Here is a 26368-nt window from a genome sequence, read left to right as displayed (position 1 = left end):
CCTGTTTCACACTGAGGAGAGCTGTAATCATGTGTCTTTTCCAACAACAAGACCACCACATTCCACCCCATAACACTGCCAGCTTCCATCCTATCTCAGCCCATTTGCCATTGAAAAAAATCAGACTTGACAGTGCCAATACTCTCATAGATGGCCTCACATCCTCTACCCTCCATGAACTTGAGCTTACCCAAAACTCTGCTTTGTATATCCTAACTCACAAAGTGTGAAAAACATCACTCCTGCACACTGATCTACAATGGATAGTGGCCTGGCAAGGCCTCAATTTAAAACAAAAAATCTCGTTTTTTCTTATATAATTCCTCCATCTCTTATCTGTAACCTGACCTAGTTCTCTGACTTTCCAGTCACAGCTCCTCCAATTTTAGACTCTGGCACCACTGGTCATTAACCTGCTTAAGCTGTCAACTATCGAATTTGCTCAGTAAATCTCTTTGCCTCTCCCTCCTTTCATACTCTCCTTCAATGCTACCTTTTTGGTGACCATTCCTAATATCTGCTTATTTCAAATTTTGTTTGAAACCACTCCACTGAAATGCCTACGCTGCCAAACAAATGCAAGTTGTTGCTGTCAATGTATGTTGTTCCTTCCTGGTGAAATCACTACTTGTTTACACCATGGAAATCTCCATGCTGAAGTGATGGTGGTTGATGTGAAACTGAATTCATCAGTCTGATTATTTAACCTGAACGATCACTATGCATTTTGTGTTTGGGATATTTGGTCTTTGTACTAAAGTGCAGAAGTTCAAAACTCCATACTCTGGGACAGTTGCACAGTGAATACGATGGCCTAGTAGTATCACCACCAATACTACTATTATATTGTGCTAATATTGCTATTAATCCAGAAACTCAAATAATGTTCTGGGGACCTGAGTATGAATCCCACCAAAAGAGATGATGGGATTTGAATTCAATAACAAATCTGTTATTAAGGATCTAATGATATCAGTGAACTGTTGTCAATTGTTTAAAATCCCATCAAGTTCACTAAGATCCTTCTGGTAGGGAAACCATTGTCATTAACTGGTCTAGCCTACATATGACTCCAGACCCACAGCATTGCGATTGACTCTTAATTGCCCTTGGGGAAAATTAGGAATTAGTGACAACCACATCCTGTGAATAAATGAAAAAAAACTGCTTGGATTAACACACATCTATCAATCAAACTGGTGAGTCAATAAAAATTAATTCCAATATATGTTGTTGAAGTAATCGAGTTCTCAGTCACCATCTTACTGAGTTGTGTCCTCTTGCAGCATGATATGCTGGGGAAATATGCTGCTGTTTACATGCAAATTGCTTATCTTGAGCCCAGACATGCAAGTACCTGTGATTGTAATGTGCACTTGTAAATACCAGGAGCCATCATAAAAGTTCATTGAATGCTTCAGTAATACATGACCCATGTCTCATCCTTCTGTTATGGGAGGGAGTACAACTTTCACGTCATGATAGTCGAAGATCATCAGCTATCCTGCTGTATCACATTAACTGGTTAAGTGCTTAAAGAATTTGAAGTAATTCTACGGGTTGAATTTTCTTCGCATTTCAGAGAGAATTCAAACAGAATGACGAGGTGTTTTGTAGTCAATTTAGCAAGGGGACTCTATTTTTATCTCATTTTTATGACTGAGGGCAATCAATGAGCAAAATATGAACTGATGAGCAATATAAGTCTGGCTGCAAGTCAGGAGTACTGAACTGGACAATGGAGGATACAAATTATTCCTTTCTCTGTTCAGTTTACCATTTTTTGTCCAATTCTGAAAATATACTAAATTTTATTTTTTGCATAAATGTCCATGTTTTTGTTACTTCTAGTTTCACTTTTCCAATGTTGTTCTGGCCCCTTTCCTAACATCCATAAACTTGGGGTCATCCAAAATTCCTCTGGCCAAGTCTTAAATTGCAGACATTCTCATTTGCCAACCATTAACTCACTTTGACTTGCTGTTCTGCAATAACTAAACTGTCAAATTCTTCACTGGGTTCAAATCCCTTCATGGGATTGTCCCTTGCTATCTCTACAACCTCCTCCCGCATTATTATCTAAGAATTCTGCATTATTCCAGCTCTAATTCCTTGTTCATCCTCTACTTCCCTTGCCCCAACAATAACAGTCCTGCTTTAAGTTATCTAGATTCTAAGCTCTGGATTGCCTCCCAAAACCTTTGGTCTCTCTCAACTTTCAAAACTTGCTCAAAGCTACCTTGTCGCCTACACTAATATACAGTCATAGAATTGTACAGTGCAGAAACAGACTCTTCAGTCCAACTCATTCAGGCTAACCAGATATCCCAAATTAATCTAGTCCCATTTGCTAACATTTGACCCATATTCCTCTAAACACTTCCTATTCATGCACCCATCCAGATGCCTTTAAATTGTTGTAATTGTACCAGTCTCCACCACCTCCTCTGGTAGCTCATTCCATTACACGCACTACTCTCTTATGAAAAAGTTGCCCCTTAGGTTCCTTTTATAATTTTCCCTTCTTGCCTTAAACCTATGCTCTTTAGTTTTGGACTCCCCTACCCTGGGAAAAAAGACTTTGGCTCTTCACCCTATCCATGCACCTCATGATTTTATAAACCTATTATCTACTTCAACATTTCTTTGGCTCTGGGTCAGCTTTTGAATGATTATACTGTGAAATTCCTGAGGCTATTTTACTATATTAAAGGTTTATATAAATGGAAGCCTTTGTAAATATGGGACATTGCGCTTTTGACTTTGCCACACTCTTGTCTTCTGTTTCAACAAAAACAAATGTTCTTGTAAATTCTCATAAACATATTTAGGATTAGTATTTTAAGCTTCAACAGTTAAGCCCTAATTGATTAACCTAATATGGCTCACTGGAAATTACGTATGATTTTAATCACGTTGCTCTGTTTCATCCCGCGATTAGAATGCCAAGCTGACAGACCAAGATCTAACATGGTGACAGATACATAAAAACATTTAGTTTCTCTAGAAGGTCATTGAATGCTTAGAACATTTTCTTTGAATGAGGCTTCTTTGGGAATCATATAACTTGTAATCACCGCTTGTCTTACTGGAGACCTGGGGCTGTTTGAAACAGTGTTTGGCTTTGAGTTTGTTCTGATATTCCATGGGGGTGGGGTGAGAGATGGGAGGGAAAAGGGTAGTTGCGAGAAAGGGGCTGACATGTTGATATCTCCTGCTTCTGGAAAATCGCTCTTATTCAGCATGTAACCAGTTTGTTCTTCGAGGACATTTAGTGAAACAACATCTAAATCTTGTATTTCCTGAGCAAGCTTTGGCTGACAAGACTTCAGAGACATGTGTACAGTTTGGTCACCTGTCTATGAGTACGAGACCACTGGATCAGAAAATATATTCCATACCTGATCTTTTTCTTCCTCAAGAACCAAAACCCATTGGCCAAAGTGTTTTATTTTCTGAATGTCAATCCGCATTGAAATCTGTTTTTCATCTTTTACCAGGTGTATGAACTTGCATGCTCGAGTGTGTGTTTTATAGATATAACATTCATTCTTCATTCTTCTTCATATTACATAATAAATTTTTGTGCTAGTAAATTTTGCATCTTTATTTGAATAGGCTTTGCTATATAATAAATAACGTCGCATTCATTGTGGAAAACAAGTCAGTAGTTTGTTTTATTTAAAATCTGATAGTGGCAAATTATTTCATTGGCCATTGCAGTAATTGGGGAAACATTTTTTATCTGATGCTGTCACACATGAAGAAGGAGGATGACAGCAATGATACACTCCTCCAGAGTCATTATAAAATTACTGAATCAGTACAACCATTAAAATTGATCATTTGGAATAAGTCTCTTCAGATAATCTTTCTGGAAACTTTTAAAAAGTTTTTGTTTATATAAGCAGTGGAACTTAGGATGACATGAGTAGAATTAACAGCCCTTTGAGATGGGATGATATAAAAGTATCAAGAGAAGGCTTACTTCTGCCTCAAATTTCTTCCAGGTCTAAATGTTGATAGCTAAAGTCTCCTATTATTATTACTCAATCGTTCTGGCCCATCTCGACAATTTTCTTGTAAATTTGTTCCCCTGTATCCTTTCCATTAGTTCATGGTCAATAAAATGCACCGTGCAATGAAAGTAGATCTTTTTCATTCCTTAGTTTTAACCAAATGGATTCAGTCCTTGAACCTTCTGGAACACCCACTTTCTTATCACTGTTACACCTCCTCCTTTCCTATTTTCCCTGAGCAGGTTGTGTCCACAAGTATATAATATCCAGTCCTGCCTGCCACCTTTTGATCGAGGTCACTGTTTCCACAACATCATAATTCCACATGCCTTTCTGCATTTGCAATTTGCCAATCTTCTTTGCAACATCATGAATTCATGTACATACACACTAATCCTAATTTAAATTTTGTTACTTTCCATTACATACTGAAAACAACTGATGATTTACTATTGTAATGAAACAAATAACTGCGGACGCTGAAGATCTGAACAATAAAATGGAAACTGCTGGAGAGAGTCAGCAGGTCTGGCAGCATCTGTGGGAAGAAAGCAGACTTAATATCCATAGAATGCCTACAATGTGGAAACAGGTCATTCGGCCCAACAGGTCCATAGCAACCTTCTGAACAGCATCCCGCCTGGACTCAACACCCTACCCTATCCTGGGACCCTGTATTTCCTATGGCCAATCCACCTAACCTACATATTCCTGGACAGTATGGGCAATTTAGGATGGCCAATCCACCTAACCCGTACATCATTGAACTGTGGGAGGAAACCGTAGCACCCGGAGGAAACCCATACAAATTTGGGGAGAATGTGTAAACTCCACACAGACAGTTGCCTGAGGCTGAAATTGAACCTAGGTCCCTGGCGCTATGGGGCAGCAGTGCTAACCATGGAGCTCCTGTGTCGCATATTTCGAACGTGGTGACTCTTCATCACAACTGCTAGTATCTCAGAAAAACGTGGCATTCATGTTGAAGCTGAAGTGGAGAGGTGAACAAACAGGTGGCGATGGAGTCCAGAGAGAGAGATGTGAAAGGGGTAGATAAGCAAGGAGATAATGGATAGCTGGTCAGGGCAGAAGAAAAGCTGAATAAGTGATAATTGGAGATAAGAGTGAGAAAATGGGTTAGCTGTGCTGAATGCAACCCATGTAATGTGAAAATGTGCCTAGGGGTAAGCGAGAACGGGTGATTTTCAATCAACCCATGTCCTAACAGGACTGGGTTTGGGAATGGATAATAAACATGGAAGGATGGAACCAGGTTCTAAAGTTATTGAACTCCATGTTGAGTCCTAGAGGCTGCAGGTTCCCCAAGTGGAAAAATGAGATGCTTGCACTGAGGCTTGCTGGAACACTGCAGCAGGCAGCATTTTCTCACTCTTAGATCTCATTATCAACTGTCAGCTTTTCTCCTGTACTGCCCTGCTATCCATAACCTATGAGCTGGATCTGGGTGATAAGGTTAAAGATAATTCCAAGAGGTTCTATAGCTATATTAAGAGTAAAAGAGTGGCTACGGACAGAATAGGTTCCCTTAAAGATCAGCATGGCCGTCTATGTGTGGAGCCACATGAAATGGGGGAGATTTTTAATGAATATTTCTCCTCACAGTTTACTGAGGAGAGAATCATGGACGCTAAGGAAATAAGGGAAACAAGTGGGGATGTTTTAGACTGCACACACATTACCAGAGAGGAGGTGTTTGCAGCCTTAAAGCACATTAAGGTGGATAAATCCCCTGGGCCTGATCAAGTCTATCGTTGGATGTTATGAGAGGCTAGGGAAGAAATTGCAGAGGCGCTGGCAGAGAGTTTTACTTCATCTTTAGCCATTGGTGAAGTTCCAGAAGACTGGAAGGTGGCTAATGTTGTCCCATTGTTTACGAAAGGTAGCAAAGACAAGCCAAGGAACTACGGGCCAGTGAGCCTGTCATCAGTGCTAGGCAAGTTATTGGAAAGGTTACTGAGGGTCAGGGTCAACCAACATTTACATAGCCAAGGCCTGATTAGGGATAATCAACATGGAATTGTGCGCATGAATTCACGTCTGACAAATCTGTTAAAGTTGTTCGAAGAGATAACCAAGAGGATGGATAAGGGTAGGGCAGTGGAGGTCGTCTATACGGACTTTAGTAAGGCCTGTGACAAGGTCCCGGATGGCAGGCTGGTCATGAAGTTTAGGCCACATGGGATCCAGGGAGAGCTAGCTAATTAGATTCAAATTTGGCTCGATGATAGGAAGCAGAGGGTGATGTTTGAAGGTTGTTTCTCAGACTGCAGGCCCGTTGCTAGTGGTGTGCCACAGGGGTCGGTGTTGGGACCTTTGTTATTTGTTATTTACATAAATGATCAGGATGTGAATGTACAAGGCATGATTAGTAAGTTTGTGGATGATACAAAATTAGGAGGTATCATTAATAGCAAAGAAGGGTGTCAAAAATTACAGTGGGATCTTGACCAGAAGGGGAAGTAGGCTGAGGATTGGCAAATGCAATTCAATACAGGTAAGTGTGAGGTAATGCACTTTGGAAAGTCAAACCAAGGTAGGACTTATACAGTAAATGGTAAGGTCCTGAGGAGTGTTGTGGGACAGAGGGACCTAAGACTAGAAGTACATAATTCATTGGAAGTGGCGTCACAGGTAGACAGGGTGGTGGAGAAGGCATTTAGCATGCTGGCCTTCATTGGTCGAGGCACTGAGTATAGGAGTTGGGATGTTATGTTACAGTTGTAGAAGTTGTTGGTGAGGCCGCACTTGGAGTATTGTTTTGGTCACCCTGTTATAGGAAAGACTTAATTAAACTGGAAAGTGTACAAAGATTTAAGAGGATGTTGCCAGGTTATAGGGAGAGGTTGGCCAGGATAGGACTTTATTCCTTGGAATGTAGGAGAATGAGGGGTGACCTTATTAAGGTGTACAAAATCATGATGGCATCGATAGGATGCATGCCCAGGGAAGGGGAATTGAAAACTAGAGGGCATAAGTTTAGGGTGAGAGGATAGATTTAAGAAGGACCTGAGGGGCAACTTCTTCATGCAGATAGTGGTGCATATATGGAATGGGATGCCAGAGAAAGTGGTTGAGGCAGGTACAATAGCGACATTTAAAAAACATTTGGATAGATACATGGATGAGAAGGGTTTAGAGGGATATAGACCAAATGTGGGTAATTGGAATTAGCTGAGTGGGCATCATGATCAGCATGGACCAGTTTAACAGTTCTGATGGAGAAACACTAACTCTGCTTTCTCCCACAGTTGCTGACAGACCTGCTGATTCTCTCCAGCAATTTTTGGTTTTGTTTAATAACTTACTATTTCCTCTCCTTTTACTATCTACCACTCCTAATTTTTTTTTTTACAGCTTGGTGTCATTCTCTAACATTTCTTCCTGGTTTCCACACCTCTGCCAAGTGAGTTTAAACCCTCTCCCATAGTAAAAAAAATACTTTTTATCTTTCTAACCTCACATGTCTCAAACAGAAAAGTTGCACTGATAGGTTCTCGCACAAAAGAAGGTGAGAGTCCATTCAGTCAATGCCATTGATTTAAATCCACATACGGGTCTTTACCAAACTACTTATATCCTTTCCAAAATCGATGCAAAATTCTATTGCAATGTTTGTCAAACTTCTTGGAATGAAGGACTTCTTTTTCAAAGGGGTTACTAATCTTGAAACGTGCCTGCATCATTCCATTGAAGTCACACAAAAGTTTTACATGTGAACTGTTGTAATGATGCTTTAAGATATCAGTGAGATTAGGGGGAAGCGATGGCCTAGTGGTATTATCATTGGACTGTTAATCCAGAGACCCAGGTTTGAATCATCTAATGATAACCATGAATCCATTGTCAAAAAACCCCATCTGGTTCACTATGTCCTTTAGGGAAGGAAACTGCCATCTTTACCTGGTCTGGCCTACATGTGACTCCGGACTCACAGCAATGTGGTTGACTCTTAGCTGCCCTTTGGACAATTAGGGATGGACAATAAATGCTGACTCAGCCAGCAATGCCCTCATCCCGCGACTGAATAAAAAAAGAGTGTGACTGCTTCAATACTGCAGGGAGAGCAGGAATCTAGAATGAGCAGAGGCACAGTCAACAAGAGGCACAAAGGATGGGTGAAGGAAGAACACAAGCAGCCCGAGGAATAGAGTACTGTGTCTGTTGAACAATTACCATATTGCCCACTCCTGGCACTGCTCAATATCCACAGATCCCAGTTTCCGAACTGCTGTCCTATTGCAAGCTGCTGTATCAGAAAATTTCACCTGCAGTGATGTTTACTGCATTAGTAATCACCTTAGCCATCTATCCCAGCATTGTCATCAAGACCTAAAATCCCTCTGTTATTTTAAGTGGAAAATATTTGCTCCTCAATTTGGATTAATCTTGTAGTTCTCTTATGTTAAACAGGCCTCTTCTGGCTGTTCAAAAATATCCATTAAAAAAAAAACAATCAAATTCCCTTCCTCAGGATAGAAATGAATAAAGAAAGGATATTTAACCCATCAAATTGACCTTTTCTCACAAAGCCATTTGTGTTATCACAGATGTCTCACAAAATCTTTTCTGTCTTTAAAGTGGAAATTTTAATTTGTATTCCATTCATTACCTTTAATTTATTTGAACATAATTGATCTCTTTGCAATCATACAAACGACCAAGCTCATTTTGTCCCATCAGAAATTGTGTTTTGAAGGAAACGTTACTTGCACCAGGAAAGGAACATCATCAATGTTATAACTTAGCTGCAAGTCAATCACTCATGCCTTTCAAACTCATATCCCTTTGTCTATTCATTATATTTTTAGACTCAAGTGTGGAACATGGGAAACACTAATAAATAAAAAATACTAGCAACAAAGGCAAGTTGGTTGAGAGCATTGCTGAAAGCATCTAAGATTTAAGGGATTGTGAATCATTTTGTGAAGTCATTGTTCTGACAAGAATCAACACCCAAAGTCCAAGAAAGATGACCAAGATATGTTGGCAATGTTTCAAGAGTGGAAGCAGCTGGAACACCTCTGTGGCCATGCACATAAACAAGCTGTATTTATACATACCAACAAAAATCAGAAGCTGAGAAAGACAAGGTAACCTAAATAAACAATGTCAGTTCAGAATCAGTAATGATGGATGAAGTCATCGTTGTTACTGAGCTAATTGAATTAATATATTTGGACAAGGAAGTTGTACTTCAACTTATTCACCACACACAGATATGTTGATATCATTTGCCCTTTCTCACAACCACTCATGTGTGTTCCAATATAGATACCATCTGCTGCCTGCCCAGGGCCACATATGTCAGTGACAATACTGTCAAATTGCATCCATTTCAGTGAATGATTTTATTTCCAGCATTTTTTTTTTAAAAGTATTTGTATCAAGGAGTGACCCTTCTGTTTTTTTTTAAATGTTACACTGTCATGTGAGGTAAGGGTAATTGTTTTTACAACTTAAGTATTTATGATGTGGAATGCATTGTTTGAAAGGATGGCAAAATTGGATTCAATTATAACTCACATCAAGGGGGAAAGGCTATGGGAAGGAGGAGAAGAGAGAGACTAATTGTACAGAACTTTTAAACAATGTACAGTGCAGGCACTATAGCCTGAATGGCCTTGTTCTGTGTTGAATTTTTCCATAATTCAAGGTAATCTATCCAATGGCAATTATGCACCTTATACCAAGAACTGTGTGGGACTCTGGTGGAATTGTGGTTTACTGTCTTAGTGGCAGAAATGTGGAAAGATTGATTTAGATTTTAGTCAGATCCATTAATGCCATCCCTCCTGCAGCCAATTAGAAGCTGCACTAAGAGACAATACTACAACTTTAAAAGGAGCTTCCCCATCACCTGGTGCAAGAGATGTCAGGAAGTTACCAAGGCTACAGGTACTGGCATTCAAAAGGAATGATTGAAAATGAGTCGCACATACGTTTAATTATTAAGATTTCAGGACCGTCCGACTGTTCGTCCAAATCTTCACTGTTGGTAGCAGCAAAAAATGTAACTTCATACATCAGATTCTTTCATTCATTCCAAGATGCAGTCAATGTAACGAGCCTGTCACCCTTCACTCCCACCATTTGCTCTTAGGATTTGGTGGCCCTTCATGCAGTCTTAACTTTCAAAAAAACTAATTCGATTGTAAAAAGGTTTCAGTTGTTCTAAAGTAATGAAAGGTACTACATAAATATTAGTCTTGTTTACCTACATGTATTGTAATTAATTGTCAGTTACGCACAAGCAATCCCTCATTAGACCCAGTGAAGGTTCTGTAACTGTATTTTAAATAAACTACATTCCAGGTGGTAATCTGTGACCCAGATTCAATATCTTAAAAGAACAACTTGCCTATTACAAGGCAGGCATAAGAACAGAGCTGGATCTACTCCTAATGATAACCTGCCAAATAGCAATGTTTCTTACATTATTCAATTAAATGTATCTATCAGCAGGAGAGCACAGTATCTGGCAGTGTCATCTATGATGCTGTGGGCCACTGAAAGGTCCACCTCTGACAGATGGCATTTGGTTTGATGGCCTGAGGAGGAGGGGTGGGTAGAAAAAAAGGTAAGTAGGGGGAAACAAATGTAAAAGGGTTTTGGTGTAGGGGAGTGTGCAGGGCAACAGCAGCTCCTTGCGATGACGTTGTCGCACTGGTCACACTTATTAGGAACAAGATGAGCCAACAGATCGCAAAGTGCCTCTTTGAACTTTGGGCTTCAATCTGTGGAAATGTACAGCAGCATTCTCAATACCAATTAGTAACTATAATTTAAATTATACCATCTGTGCCAAAACAGATTTTTGGCTCTTTTTCTGCACTTCCGCCTCCCTCAAAGACCAATGTGGCTGTTTTCAGTTTCTTACAAGTTGGTCGGTAGAGCACTGTTCTAGAAGCAATGTGATCATTGTAAATTGTTTGTGGAGGATCAATCATAGCATGTTATTACTTTAGACAGTGGAAAATACCATATCATGAAACTACTGCCTACAACTAAAATCACTGTTAGAGTTTTTAAATGTTGTGAGCTTGGTATAGACTGATTTAGTGTTTTTTTTTAAGAATCTGAAAACCAATTTGATTACCAAAAGGGAGAAATCACAAGATTCATCATCTTAATCGAAAGAATTTTATGAAACAAAAATCACATATATGCACATTAATAACTACACAATCATAAAGGGGCAGATAAAGTAAAGATATTCAAAGAACAATGAACTGTTGTTATTTTCTAAACCGAACTTCTTGAATTAAATTTCTTTGTCCATCTATTTGACGTATACCTACAAAATTCAAGACAGATATCATCAAAATTTGAACAATTAACCAATTGATCTGAGGAGGGCTTTGAACGTTAGTATAAGGGCTGAGATTTCTTGGACTTACTGCTCACTTCTGGCAAGATTTTCCCTTGGAGTTTCCTCTAATGATCCCACGGTTATAAACTTTCAGTTCAACACAAGCTGATCCAGCATTTAAGTATAACCATCTCAGGTTAGTACTCTTCTGAAATTCTAACCCTGGAGTCTTGTATCTCTACTCTCAGCTTGGCTATCCAAGAAGTCTAACTCACTGTTATGAGTCTCTCAGTTAATTCTTCTAGCAACATGCTGAATATCAAGTGGAGATTGCTGGAAAAGGAGGTTCCTTGTTCTTCAACCAGATACATTTAAGAACACAAAACCCTGATTAAGACCAGGGTTGCGTGTATGAGTAATTCACCAATATTATTATCTTTTTTGTTGGACTTTTGCTATTATGCTCTTTGTTTTCCAAGCAACTTGGCCAAACGATCATTTACTGGAAGCCAGGTGCTTCACCAGAAATGTACTATGAACCTAGTTCTTAAAGAGAGTATCCAACCACTGTTAGTTGACTTTCAATTGTATTATCATAGCTTAATCCTCCACAATCAGCATCCTGGGAATTACCATTGAACTGGACTAGCCATACCAGTACTGTGGCTACAAGAACAGGTCAGAAGCTAGGAATCCTACAACAAAACTCACCTCCTGACTCCACAAAGCCTGCCTACCACCTACAAGGCACAAGTCAGGAGTGTGATGGTATACTCCCCACTTACTTCGATGAGTGCAGCTTCAACAACATTCAAGAAGCTTGATATCTTCCAGAACAAAGCAGCCCACTTAATTGGCACCACATCCACAAACATTCACTCCCTCCACTGCCAATGCTCAGTAGCAGCAGTAAGTAACATGTACAAGATGCACTACAGAAACTGACCAAGAGTCCTTAGACAATATATTTCAAACTTATAGCCATTACTTTTGAAAACGACAAGGGCAGCAGATACATGGGAAGGCCACCACCTGCAAGTTCCCTCCAAGCCACTCACCATCCTAACTTGGAAATACATTACCGTTCCTTCGGTATCGCTGGGTCAAAATCCTGGAACATGCTGCCTAATGGCATCGTGGACATAGCTAGCACAAATATACTACAGTGGTTGTTGAAGAAGGCAGCACACCACAATTTTCTCAAGGGCTTCTAGGGATGAGCAATAAATGATGGCCCAGCCAACTATTCCCCATCCCATTTATGAATGCTTTTTAAGAAATCATCCCCCAAACTAAAATATACCCACTCCCTCAGTCATTACGCTTGAAATCAAGTATGATACTATATTAGCATAAGCTAGCCAGCCATAACCTTGTTGTTCATATCCTAATGCATACTTAGTTCCACTCACACTGACTTACAAGCTAACAAGATCTTAACCAAAAAATTCTGACTGGCAGCATCTATGAGGGAAAAAAAAGCAGTTAACATTTCAAGCTCAGTGATCCTTCTTCAGAACTCGACTGGAAACATTAACTCTGCTTTCTCTCCACAGATGCTGGCAGAGCTGCTCAGTTTCTCCAGCAATTTCTGTTTATGCTTCAGATTTCCTCAGCTCTTTGTTTTATAAACGTACATCACAGACAAACCATAGTGACTGTTTTATAACGTCATTGTTTTTGATGATACATTTGTAAAGCTCTACCCAGCACCTTTACCAACTATAATGTCCCTTTGATAATTCTCTTTGATAACCATAAATTTAAACAGACTGATATTTCATCAAATATGAATTAATGGCATTGGAATGGTGTCACTTCCCAATGGTTTTACACTTTTCAACAAGATTGGATACAAACACCAAACAGTTATAAATTGTGCTGTTAGGTTGCCAGTTAGGTGAATTCATGTCAGAGCTCTGCGTAAGAATAATAGTAAAAAACAAAGGACTGTTTTTTTTTCAAACCAGGCATCGATCTGAAATCAAACTTGAAATCCAAATGTATCTTTACTTCAGATCTTTGCATGAGCTGGATTTACATTCTCCTGGGTATGGTAGCATAATAATAATGATTATGATTTTGGAATTATACAGGATCAACTTATCTTTCTCAACATACATCCCTATGCAATATGCACTGCTACCTTAATTTGCACAAGTGCAGGCCATCTTTTTGAACTTCCCATTGGAAGCCATTTTTTAAAAGTGCTATGATAATGTTTCATGGCAGGGAATTTAAGAGTGGAGGTCTTTATATTAATTCCTGGGATGTCCGCTTCATTGGCTGAGCCAGCATTTGTTGTTCATCACTGATTGCCCTCAAGAAGGTGGTAGTGAGCTGTTTTCTTGAACTGTTGCAGTTCGTTTGATATGCATGCACGTAATGCTTTTAGGAAGGTATTTCCAAGATTTTGACCCAAAGATGCTGACGGAATTGTGATGGATTTCCAAGTCAGGAAGGCGAGTGAATTTGTTGTTGTCCTTCTAGATGGTAGTTGTGGATTTGGAAGGTGCTGCCTAAGAGGCTTTGGACATTGCTGTAGTGCATCCCATTGATAGTGCATATTGTTGTGACTGAGCAGTAGAGGGAGTGTATATAACACTTAGAAATAGGAGCAGCAGGACGCAATTCAGCCCCTTGAATCATCTTGCCAAACAATGAGCTCATGGCTGATCTGATGATCCTTAACTCCAATTTCCTGACTTTTTCCCATAACTCTTGATTCTTCAATTGATTGAATATCTGTCCTTCTCAACCTTGACTATTCTTAACAATCCAGCTTTGACAGCTCTCTGTAGTAAACAACTCCATAGTATCACTACCCTCTAACAGAAAAATTCTTCTCTCATCTCTGTCTTAAATGGGAAATTCCTTGCTTTGAGATTCTCAAAGACTTTCCCACAAAGGGAAACAATCTTTCCACATCTACTTTATCGAGCCCCTTAAGAATCTTGTGTGTTTCAATAAAGTCTTCTCTCATTCTTGTAAATTCCAATGAGTACAGGCTCAACTTTCTAAACAGCTCCTCATAAGGAAATACCTCCACACCTGGGATCAACCGAGTGAACTTTGTTTGGACATCTTCTTAAACCAGTGTATCTTTCATCAGATAAAGGGATCAAAACTATTCACAACATTCTAGGCTGTTTGACTAGTGTCTTGTACAGTTTTAGCAAAACTTCCCAATTTTAATACATCATTCCCTTTGAATAAAGATATAATTCCATATGTCTTCCCTACTGAACTGGGATACTAGCTTTTGGTAGTTCATGCACAAGGACTCCCAAATCTCAATGTGCTTAAGCTTTCTGCAGCCTTTTGCCATTTAGATAATATTCAGCTCCTCTATTCTTTCTACCAAAGGGCAAAACTTAACATATTCCATTGGCTGAATTTTTCCCCATTCACTTAACCAGTCTATATGGCTGTACAGAAATTTTGTGTCATCATCACCTCTTGATTTTCCAGCTATATTTCTGTCATCCACAAATTTGGCTATAATACATTTCACTTTTCTCATGCAAGTCACTAATGTATCTTGCAAACAATCACGGCCCCAGCACTGAACCCATTGTCACTCCACTAGTTAAAGGTTGTCATTCCAAAAATGTCACCCCTTATTTCAACTTACTATTTTCTATTAGTCAGCTAATCATCTGTCCATGCTAATGTACTACACACAACACCATGGGATCTTATTTTAAGGTGTAGTACATTATCAAATGTCTTCTGAAAATCCAAATATATTATTTTTCCCTTTAACTATTCTGCTTGTTACCTTCTCAAAGAATTCTAATAAATTTTTCAGGCATGAGTTTCATTTATGAAGCCATGTTGACTCTGTTTGGTCATGTTATGCATTTCTAAAGGATCTGCTATTACATCCTTTAGAATAGATTCAATATTTTCTCAATAGCAGTCATTAACTGCCTCTCGTTATTTGTTTTTAATCTCCTTCAACTTTTGAATAAGGGTGTTACATTGGCAGTTTTCCCGTCCTTTGGGACTTTTACAGAATCTAAAGATTTCTGGAAGATCATTAGCAGTGCATCCACAGTCTCTGTAGTGACTTCATTTGTATCCCACGATGCAATCCATCAGGCAGGTGAACTTATGGGCTTCACCCCCATTGGTTTTCCTACTACTTTTTTCTCCCACATTTTGCCTCTTGATTTAGTGATTTTTGGGATGCTATTACATCTTCTACTCTGAAAACTGATGTAAAGTATTTATGCAACTCCTCTGGCTTTCCTGGTTCCCTATTGTTTTTTTCTAATGGGTCAATGCTCACTTTGGTCTCTCCCTTCCGTGTTATATATTTATAGAGGCTCTGACTGTCTACTCTTGCATTACTCACTAGTTCATATTGTTTGCAGACTCCCTCTATTTTTATGGCCATTTTGTTGGCTTTTAAAACTTTCAAAATCCTTTTAGTTGTGCACTTGTGATACCAAGGCATGTATGTCTATGAATCAAGTGCTGGAAAATGGAATTAAAATAGTTAGGAGCTTTTTTTTTTGACTCAATGGGCCAAAAGGCCTTTCTCTGTGCTATGACTCTACCAATAATCTTCGTCATACTCTGTATTTTTTCTTCCAGTTTCATACTGTTCTTAACCTCCTTGGTTAACCAGGGTTGGTTTGTCTCCTTCCTGGAATCCTTCTTCATTGGGATCGATATTTGCTGTGTATCATGAACTAATTTTTTAAAATGTCTACCTTTGTTCCTCAACCGTCTTTTCTGCTAAACTCTTTTCCTTGTCCACCCCAGCCAACACTTCTCTCATTTCTTTGTAATCATACTTACCGTAGGTTAGTACAGTTGTTTCTCACCCAAGTTTTTCCCTCTCAGACTGAATGTAATTGTACAGTTATAGTCACTGTTTCCTGGGGAATTTATTACTCTGAGATCATTTATTAAACTTGCCTCAGTACACATTACCAGATCCAAAACAGCCCGATACTTGGTTGGATCCACAGCACACCATTTAAAGAAAATGTTCTGAGCATAAGAGTCATACAGTCATGCAGTATGGAAACAGATCCTTCAGTCCAACCAGTCCATGCTGAACATAATCTTAAACTAAACTAGTCTCACCTGCCTGCTCCTGGCCCATATCTGTCCAAACCTTTCCTATTCAAATATCATCCAAATGTCTTTTAAGCATTGTGATTGTACCTGCATCTAACACTTCATCAGGAAGTTCATCCCACACGTAAAACACCCTCTTTGTAAAGCATTTGCCTCTTATTTCTTTTTCTTAAATTTCTCTCCTCTCACCTTAAAGATATGCCCCCTAGTCTTGAAATTCCCCATCTTAGGGAAAAGAAGACTACCATCAACTCTATCTATGCCTCTTAATATTTTTAAACTTTTATCAGGTCACCTCCTATGCTCCAGTGAAAAAAATCCCAGCCTATCCAGCCTTTCCTTATAACTCAGACCTTCCATAGCCAGCAACATCCTGGTAAATCTCTTCTGAACCCTCTCCTGCTTGATAATATCCTTCGTATAACTGGGCAACCAGAACTGGACACAGTATTCCAGAAGAGACGTCACCAATGTCCTGTACAACCTCAACATAACGTCCCAACTCCTATACTCGAAGGACTGAGCAATGAAGGCAAGCATCCAAACACCTTTTTAACCACCCTGTCTATATGTGATACAAACTTTAAAGAACTATATACCTGTGCCCCAGGTCGATCTGTTCTACAACACTAGCCAAACCCCTACTATTAATTGTATAATACCTACTCTTGTCTGTTGTACCAAAATGCAATACCTTGCATTTATCCAATTGAACTCCATCTGCCATTTTTCAGTCCATTGACCCATTTGATCAAGATCCCTTTGTAATCTTAGATAACCTTCTTCGCTGTCTACAATGCCACCAGTTTTGGTGTTTTCTGCAAAATTACGAACCATGCCTTCTATATTCTCAGCCAACGCATTTATATAAATGATAAACAAAAGAGGACCCATAACCGATCCCTGTGGAACACCACTGGTCACAGGCCTCCAGACTGAAAAACAACCCCCCACCATTACTCTGTCTCCTGCCGTTAAGCCAATTATGTATCCAGTTGGCAAGCTCACCCAGAATCCCATGTGACCTAACTTTACTAATTAGTCTACCATGCAGAACCTTGTCAAAGGCTTTACTAAAATCCAAATAAACAATTTCGACTGCTCTGCCATTAACAATCTTTTTGGTAACTTTCTCAAAAAAGTCAATCAAGTTTGTGAGACACGAGTTTCCTCGCACAAAACCATGCTGACTATGACTAATCGATTTTTGCCTCTGTAAATGTCCATAAATCCTATCTTTTATAATCACCTCCAACAATTTTTGTTCCTGATTTATAGCATCCGCTTTTCTTTCAGTTTTTACCCTTCCCTTCCTGCCTGTCTTTTTGAAAAACCACATATCCCTTCACATTTAGTTTACTTTTAATCTCTTTGTAGCTGTGTCTTTGCAAAGGCTATGAGATCATATCAATCCACCTCTATTTTGTGTCATTAAGTCAATTATTTTGTTCTGAAAATGTGTATTTAAATAAACAGACTTTACTTTTGCCTTTTGGCCATTTTATCTCCCCGGGCCCCTATTTGCCACTTTTCATGTCGGTAGACTCTATCCTTGAGGTTGTAGACTTGCTCACTGAGCTGGTGTGTTTGGTTGAAAACGTTTCGTCATCCTGCTAGGTAACACCGTCAGTGCGCCCTCCAGTGAAGCGTCGGTGTTCTGTCCCGCTTGTTATTTATATGCCTCGGTTTGCTGGGGTGGTTGGCATCACTTCCAGTTCTGTTTTTCAGCAAACTGAGGCATATAAATAACAAATGGGACAGAACACCGACGCTTAACTGGAGGCGCACTGACGATGTTACCTAGCAGAGTGACAAAACGTCTGCAATCAAACACACTGGCTCGGTGAGCAAGGCTACAACCTCATGCACAACCCGAGCTACAAAACTTCTCAAAAAACTTTAAACTCTATCCCTTCTTATCCCACTCTAAATGTGTGTGGATGTGGTGTCAGTCGAGTGAGCTTTGTCCTGGATAGTGTCAAGCTTCTTGAGTGTTTTTGGAGTTGCACTCATCTAGGCAAGTGTAGAGTACTCAATCACAAGTGCTTGCCTTGTGTGTTGTAAATTACAGGCAGGCTTGGAGAGTCAGAAGGTAAGTTTGTTGCTAAAGGATTCCGAGCCTCCAATCTACTCTTGTAGTCACTGTATTTGGCTCAGTTCAGTTTCTGATCAGTGGTAACCTCCAGGATGTTGACAGTGGAAAATTCAGCCATTGAATGTCAAGGAGTGATGGATAGATTCTCTCTTGTTGGAATGGTCATTGTCTGACACTAGTGCAGCATGAATGTTTCTTGCTACTTGTCAGTCCAAGCCTGGATATTGTCCATGTCTTACTTTGTTTGGATGTGTACTGCTTTTGTACTTTAAGGGTCACAAATGGCTCTTAAAGTTATACAATCATTCCCACTTCTGACCTTATGATGGAGGGAAGGTCATTGATGATGATGGTTGGGTCTAGGACACTGCCCTGAGGAACTCCAGCAGGGACGTCCTGAAGCTGAGATGTCTTGACCTTCAACAACCACAGGCATCTTCCTTTAGGCTACGTATGACTCCAACCAGCAGAGAGTTTTCTCTGGATTCCCATTGATTCCAGCTTTGCGAGGGCTCCTTGACGTCACACTCAGTCAAAATGCAGCCTTGATGTAAAGGGTTGTCGCTCTCTGGAATTCAGTTTTTTTGTCCAAGCTTGAACTAAGGCTTTAATAAGGTCAGGAGGTGAATGACCCTGGTGGAACCAAAACTGGGTGTCAATGAGCAAGCTCCCACGATACAAGTGCTGCTTGATAGCACTGTCGATGACATCTTCCATCGCTTTATAATGACTGGGGGGTAATTGGCCCGGGTGAATTTGACCTCCTTTTTGTGTGCAGGACCTACCTGATCATTTTCCTTCTAGTTGGATTGATGCCAGTGTTGTAGCTGTACAGGAACAGCATGTTTAGGGGCTTATCAAGCTCTGAGGCACAATTCTTCAGAACTTTTGCCGGAACATTGTCAGGGCCCAAAGCATGCAACTGAGTTTACTTTTATCTTCATTTGACACTTGTGGACATCTCTTTTGAGCCATCACTCAGGTGTGAGAACCAATAGATTAATACACGGAACACAAACTGGTGGAGCATTCTAACTTATATGGTCTAAATCTATGCATGTGAATAGAGTACTCAGGAATAAGGGATCTGTGAAATATGTTCCATATAAAATAGAAATGTTTTATAGATTTAAGGGCTGCAATTAAAAAAAAATTTCATGTTGACATTTCTCTGGGTGTAATAAGCTGTGAGCAAAGAGTGAGAGATCACCCTCTAGTGGCGAAACTTAAACATTGTCACTGAAATGAAATTCTGTCTTCCATCAATTGGAGGACATCTATTCCGAAATTTATTTTAACTGCATGGATGAAATGAGAAAAATGGATTAGTTGCCATGGACCAGATGTTATAGGAGTATTGTGTGTATTAAACAGAAATTGTTTGGCATAAGGAGATATGCTGAAGTGAACTGTGGGTCAGTCATTTAATTCAAAGTCCCGCACCTCTTATGCATTCAAATGCAGTTTGAAAGAATGCTAGCCAGGAAATAGAACTGTTAAACTAACATTTAACAACCACAAGAGAAATGTGCGGAGCTGGCATAGAATGCAAAGCGCAAAGGAAATAACAACAGTAGAAAGCTATTACACAGAAATTACAGAAGAGAAACAGGTCATCCAAACTCACCTATTCTGATGTTTAAGTTCTACATTAAACTTCCCCCACTCTTTCTTTTCTAATATTTTCTTCCTTATGTGTCTACCCAGCTTACCCTAAAATGCAGTTATCCAAATTTGCCTCAGTTACATTCTGACAATTTACTGGATGAAAACGTGTCCCATGAATTTCTATCTGGATTTATTTGCGACTGTCTTATGCCTCTGATCACCAGTTTTGGGTTTCCTTTGCATCTTCTCCACATCTGCTCGAATAAATCATTTCATAATTTTAGAGATCTCTACCACAGCTAGAATTGAAAGTCCTGTGTCAAACTACAAACTAGAGATAGGAGGCGCAATGTACAATTGGGTTTTATACTTGTCGGTGTAGGCGACGATCACTTAAGAGAAAGTAGAGACGTGAAAACAAGAAAAACATTGCTGAGAAAAAAAAACTCACCTCATCAAGTTCATTCTTATGAACGAGCAATATTATTTCAGGATTGTGAATTTGTACTGCCCTGTTTGGAATGGAAAACTGTGGGAAATTGACAAAGTAACTGTTTGGGTGTGAGGTACTGGTCACAATGTTAATGTTTCTCGACATTATCAGATACATCCGTGAAACTTAATACACCTGACAAAAACTGTGGAAATGTACATACAAAATGGAAACAACATTGTATAATTGAATACTCGATAGTACGTATCTCAGAGAGATCCAAATATTTAACTCTTTGTTCAGCAAACTCATGGAGGCTTCAAAACTCATGCTTATCTCCTCTCCTTTGGATTAAGTTATCCAAGATAGTTCATTTGAATCCCAGCTTTTCTCCTGTCTCACTTTCCCTCCATCAGCTTTTCTCACACTGTGCTACATTGGTTACCTCAGTTGAAATTAATGATGGAGATGGCTCTTACTGCAGGCTGGAAATTTGGGACAACTCCACTGTGGCTGCTTCCAGGAGCCCCAGTGCAACTCTACACCCTAGAGGCATATAGCAGTCTTACTCTGGGGTGTCAGTCCCTCTAAGGCTGAGACGCCTACAACATTTGGACAGTCAAAGGGCTGGCAGCACCTCTATGCTGTTGGTACTGCAGCCAGCTGGGAGAAACTATCAAGGAGGAGATCCCAGAACTAAGTAGGGACTTACTACGCTGCCCACCACATCCAACTCTCTCCTCTGGAGCCCACAGGGTACTGCCAGTTTTAACTTGACGGTCTGCCCATGTGACATCACACCAAGCCCCTACTGGTGATTTACCATCACAAGTCAGGTAATGCCCTTAGATGACCCTCAATTGGCAGAAGGGTGGCTGCCCATCCTCAACCTCCTATGCCCCTGACAGAATCGCAGGGAGCTGGGAAGTTGATGAGCAGTGTACTTTCCAATTTCCTTCCTGATTCCAACCCCTGCATCCATCCCCTCACCTCCTGCCTATACCTGTGGATTGAATTAGCTCTTTGACCTTTGTGTGCACTTTTCCCCACTATTCCATCCTCATATTTTTATTGTTTTCAACCTAGGCTCCACTGTTCAAATGTTCTATCTTATAAATCTCTCTATGTAGTTCACTTTTGTTTCTGTTCCCACATTCTTTTTCAGCATGCAAACCACGATCAGACAGATGACTCATCCTTCCCACTGAACAAAAGCCATTGAAAAGCAAACTGATTCATTTAAATGTCACCTACCTGCTTCCATTGCTATCACGGTCAGATTATGCCATCCTGCCGTCTCTCGGTCTAGCCTTTTTGCAATTGTGATGTCTCCAGTGTTGGCATCCATATTAAATATTCTCTCCATGTCAGTGTTACGATCAATAGAGTACCTGTCAAAACACCATCGAACAACAATGAGTAACCAGCATTAGTGAGAATATAGCACGTAGCTTGGATAAATCATTCCAACCCTATGTCTAATAAACATGAGAAATGCTTGCATCTAAATAGCATATTTTTAGGATCTCCATAGATCTTAAAGCACTTCTACAACCAACGAAAATACTTTTGAAATGTGGTCATTGTTTTATTGTAGGAAATCTAGTAGCCATTCTGTACCCAGAAAGCTCCCACAAATAATAATGTGATAATGGTCAGATAATCTGTTTACGATTAAGAGGTGACAGCCTAGTGCTATTATCACTGGACTGTTAATCCAGAAATCCAGGTAATGTTTCAGGACCCAGACTTTGAATCCTGCCATGGCAGATGGTGGAATCTGAAGTCAATAAAATCATAGATCATAGAACCCCTACAGTATGGAAACAGGCCCTTCAGCCCAACAAGTCCACATGACCCTTGGAGCATCCCACCCAGACCCATCCCCCATAACCCACCTATCCTACACATCCCTGAACACTACGAGCAATTTAGCATGGCCAATCCACCTAACCTGCACATCTTTGGACTGTGGGAGGAAACTGGAGCACCCGGAGGAAACCCAAGCAGACATGGGGAGAACGTGCAAACTCCACACAGACAGTTGGCCGAGGGTGGAAATGAACACGGGTCCCTGGCGCTGTGAGACAGCAGTGTTAACCACTGAGCCACCGTGCTGCCCCGATCTGGAACTATGTGTCTAATGATGACCATGAATCCATTGTTGATTGTTGGAAAAAATCATGTAGTTCACTCTTGTCCTTTAGAGAAGGAAACTGCCATCCTTACCTGGTCTGACCTACATGTGACTCCAGACCCACAGCCATGTGGTTGACTCTCAACTGCCCTCTGGGCCATTCAGGCAACACATGTTGTGACGCCCTCATCCCATGAATGAATCAAAATAAAACTCCTGTTTCCCCTGGATCCACCAGCAGTGGTAGAAAGCAACATACAACCTGAACCAGCCCTCACTTCCCTTAAGCTTCCTGATTTTCCAAAGATCAGGAAACCAACATTCAGTTTCAACTGGAGGTGTCAGTAAAGTAAATAAATGAACAACCTGGGAACAGGTTGGTTATCTGGCCATTTCTATTGAAACGACAGATTCAAGTTGGATCAGGTTCAGGTTTGAGCATTTTAACATTACAGCATCCTACCTGACCCATTCGGCTGGGGGGTTAAAGCACACCCCCCACCATTCCCCTCAAGAATTGTTTGTGCGACAGGGTTTGTGATAGAAATAAAAGCCCAGCTCAGTTAAATTCAGTTCCTTGATATTAATTAGACACTTGCATCAAGGGAACATTAAGACAGTTGCTCCTGAAATTCTGGGAAGAACAATTAGGCATGAAATAGAAAAACGAATCAATTCTGAATTATGGGCTGTTTTTGTGCTGTCACTTGTGACCAAATTGGTTAATTAGCACTTCACTTAGTCCGTTGCAGCTGAGAGAAAGAGATCTTATTTATCCCACCTGCTTTAATCTTGCTTCATTAAAGAGAAAGACTGACTGTTGTGTCTTGTCTGCATCTAGTTTGTTCTCTTTATATTCGTAATTCCCAAAAGGTTTGTCTCGATGGAGAGTAGCTTCTTTGCCTTTTTTCCCCCAATTTACTGGGATCTGTAAGTTTTTTTTCCAACAATTTCCAAAGTTATTTATTTCCCATCAATTCCAGAAACAGACTGCAATAGTTTGAACTGTTGGTGTCCAAGCAGTTTATCCGGTACTCTGACTTGCTTACATAATCTCCTAAAGACAAAGCGCGACACTTAAATAACCTCCTCACCTGGAATTTATCAGTGAAGGCTCCACTTACACATTCCCTGAAAAGACTGAGGATTTGGCACAATTCACCCTACAAACCTGCCCTGCATGATTGCATAACAGGAGAAAAGTTGATCCCTCATTGTCTAACTTTGAAGAACATTCAATTTGCACTGAATGAAGTAATCTTGAATTCACAGCTGAATTTTAATTACCCAATCACTTCTTCCAAAGCATATAATAATAGACATTGTCTCAAAGAAATTTTCATTTGAAATGCAGTTTTAAGTTTTGTGATGGCTGGTTTGAGTCATGCCAATAGCATGGGTTCAATTCTTGCACTGGCTGAGATTAACATGAAGGACTCTCCCTCTCAACCCTGACTAAACACCACCAGTCATCTCTCTCTGAGGTAGCAAACCAATGGTCCTCTGGGACTAAGGCAATTTTACCTTATAATATCTCACCTATATAAACTCAACTATCATTACGCTGACTTTCCAGCATTTTAACAACATGGAACGTCAACCTGTTTTACTGCAAAGAAACATTTTCAACTTTCTAAGCTTCTGCCTGTAACTCAATGGTTTGTGCTTTGAACTTACGACTTGTTTCCTCACCAGTTTCCATTTACAGTTGTCTGAAGTGCTTAAAGTTGCCTTAAGTGCTAATAAAGTGTCTAACTGCACACGAGTCCTCGAGTGTTATTTCCAAAACCTCTTTCACTGGATTTGGGTGTTGTTGTCTTGGCCAGCATTTATTGCCCTTGAGAAGGTGATGGTGAACCACAGCCACGCATAGCCACTGTGACGGTAAGAGTGCAGGAATACATACACACACACACACACACTCACACACGGACTCTCACACACACACGGACTCACACACAATGCCAATAGGCAGGAAATTCCAGGACTTCGACTGAATGACAATGAAGCAATGGAAGAATAGCTGATGTGTGGCTGACAGGGGACATTGCAGGCAGTGATGCCATGCATCAGCTGCCCTCTATCACCTAGAAGGACGTGTTTCGAAGGTGCTGTCAAAGGTGCTTTGGTGAATTGCTGCATCTTGTAGGTGATACACATTGCTGCTACTGTACATCAGTGATGGAGGGAGTGAACGTTGAAGGTGGTAGATGGGATGTGAATCAAACAAGCTGCTATCTCCTAGATGGTTGCAAGCTACCCGAGTCTTGTTGGAGCTGCACCATTCCAGACAAGTGAAGAGTATTCCACCACATTCCTTAATTTAGAGAGTCACAGAATCTCTGCAGTGGGGAAAGGGGCCATTCAACCCATCGGGTCTGCACCAACCCTCTGAAGACCATCCCATCCAGACCCAGACCCAGCCTCCTACTCTATCCCAGTAACCCCGTATTTCACATGGCTAATCCACCTAGCCCACACATCCCTGCACACCAAGGGTAATAAGCTTACTGAACTGACCAGCTCCATTACTGGCGAGGGATCCTGTTCAAATTTTGTGGGAGTCGGGACAGCTTCTAAATGACATCTTTCACAGCTCCTCAAAGGAAAGTGGCTTTGGGAACATTGTAACATGTTGAATGATTAGATCAAAAGGTTTTACCCATATTGCTTGCAACGCTTGTTCCATTCTAACTCTCTTCCAATACACGCCTGCATCTACCTCATGACTCCTTCTCGTCCCCATGTTAACTCCTGCCAGTTTAGGACCCTCCCTTTCAACCAACCATACTATTTACAGAACCAACGAGCCAGTTAGTAATACTGGCATGTTTGAAATGCTCAGAAACAAAAATAAACTCCATTCACATTTTAAAAAAAATATTGCTCCGATAACCCTGTAAAAGAGGAGGATCGGTTAGCTCAGTTGGCTAGACAATTGCTTTGTGATGCAGAGTGATGCCAACAGTGTAGGTTAATTTCCCATACCAGCTTAGGTTACCATGAAGGATTCTCTTTCTCAACCTCATCCCTCACCTGAGGTGTGATGACCATCAGGTTAAACTACCACCAATCAGGTATCTCTAATGATACAGCATCCCTATGGACTGCTAGGATAATGGAGACTTTTAAAGCATCAGAGAGACCAATAAAGTATTAACAACAGAGGCAGCAAACACTTCACTCTGTTTTTAAAACTGTGTCAATAAATATTCCAATGTTGACAAAAGAGATTACAGAAAAAGAACTACATTTGTCAGCACTTAAAAGATGTCAATTAGCAATGTTAACAGTTATCCTCAACTGTCAAACAGATCCCTCACTAAGGTAATCCTGTTAAAGCAGACACCTCACTGAGATAACAAGGTGCAGAGCTGGATGAACACAGCAGGCCAAGCAGCATCATAGGAGCAGATTCTGTCAACAGACCCCTCACTGAGGTAATCCTGTCAAACAGACCCTTCACTGAGGTAATCCTGTCAAACAGACCCCTCACTGAGGTAATCAAGTCAAACAGATCCCTCACTGAGGTAATCCTGTCAAACAAATCCCTCACTGAGGGAATCAAGCCAAACAGACCCCTCACTGAGGTAATCCTGTAAAAGCAGACCCCTCACTGAGGTAATCCTGTTAAAGCAGACCCCTCACTGAG

At 40.3% G+C, this 26368-nt stretch overlaps 1 protein-coding gene across 1 annotated transcript in view; it reads right to left on the bottom strand.

Annotated features, from left to right (window-relative positions):
- LOC109912267 (cadherin-22-like) overlaps positions 1 to 26368 on the bottom strand; it is a 574381-nt gene that overhangs the window by 205327 nt on the left and 342686 nt on the right. The window contains exon 8 of the mRNA XM_048608181.1: positions 21834 to 21970. Coding sequence (XP_048464138.1) covers positions 21834 to 21970 — 137 coding nt within the window. The remainder of the gene's footprint in view (positions 1 to 21833; positions 21971 to 26368) is intronic.

This window comes from Rhincodon typus, chromosome 19 (genome assembly GCF_021869965.1).
Source record: "Rhincodon typus isolate 14 chromosome 19, sRhiTyp1.1, whole genome shotgun sequence".
Classification (NCBI taxonomy): Eukaryota; Metazoa; Chordata; class Chondrichthyes; order Orectolobiformes; family Rhincodontidae; genus Rhincodon; species Rhincodon typus.
Note: the sequence above shows the minus strand (reverse complement) of the source record. Positions and strands in the feature narration are given on the sequence as shown.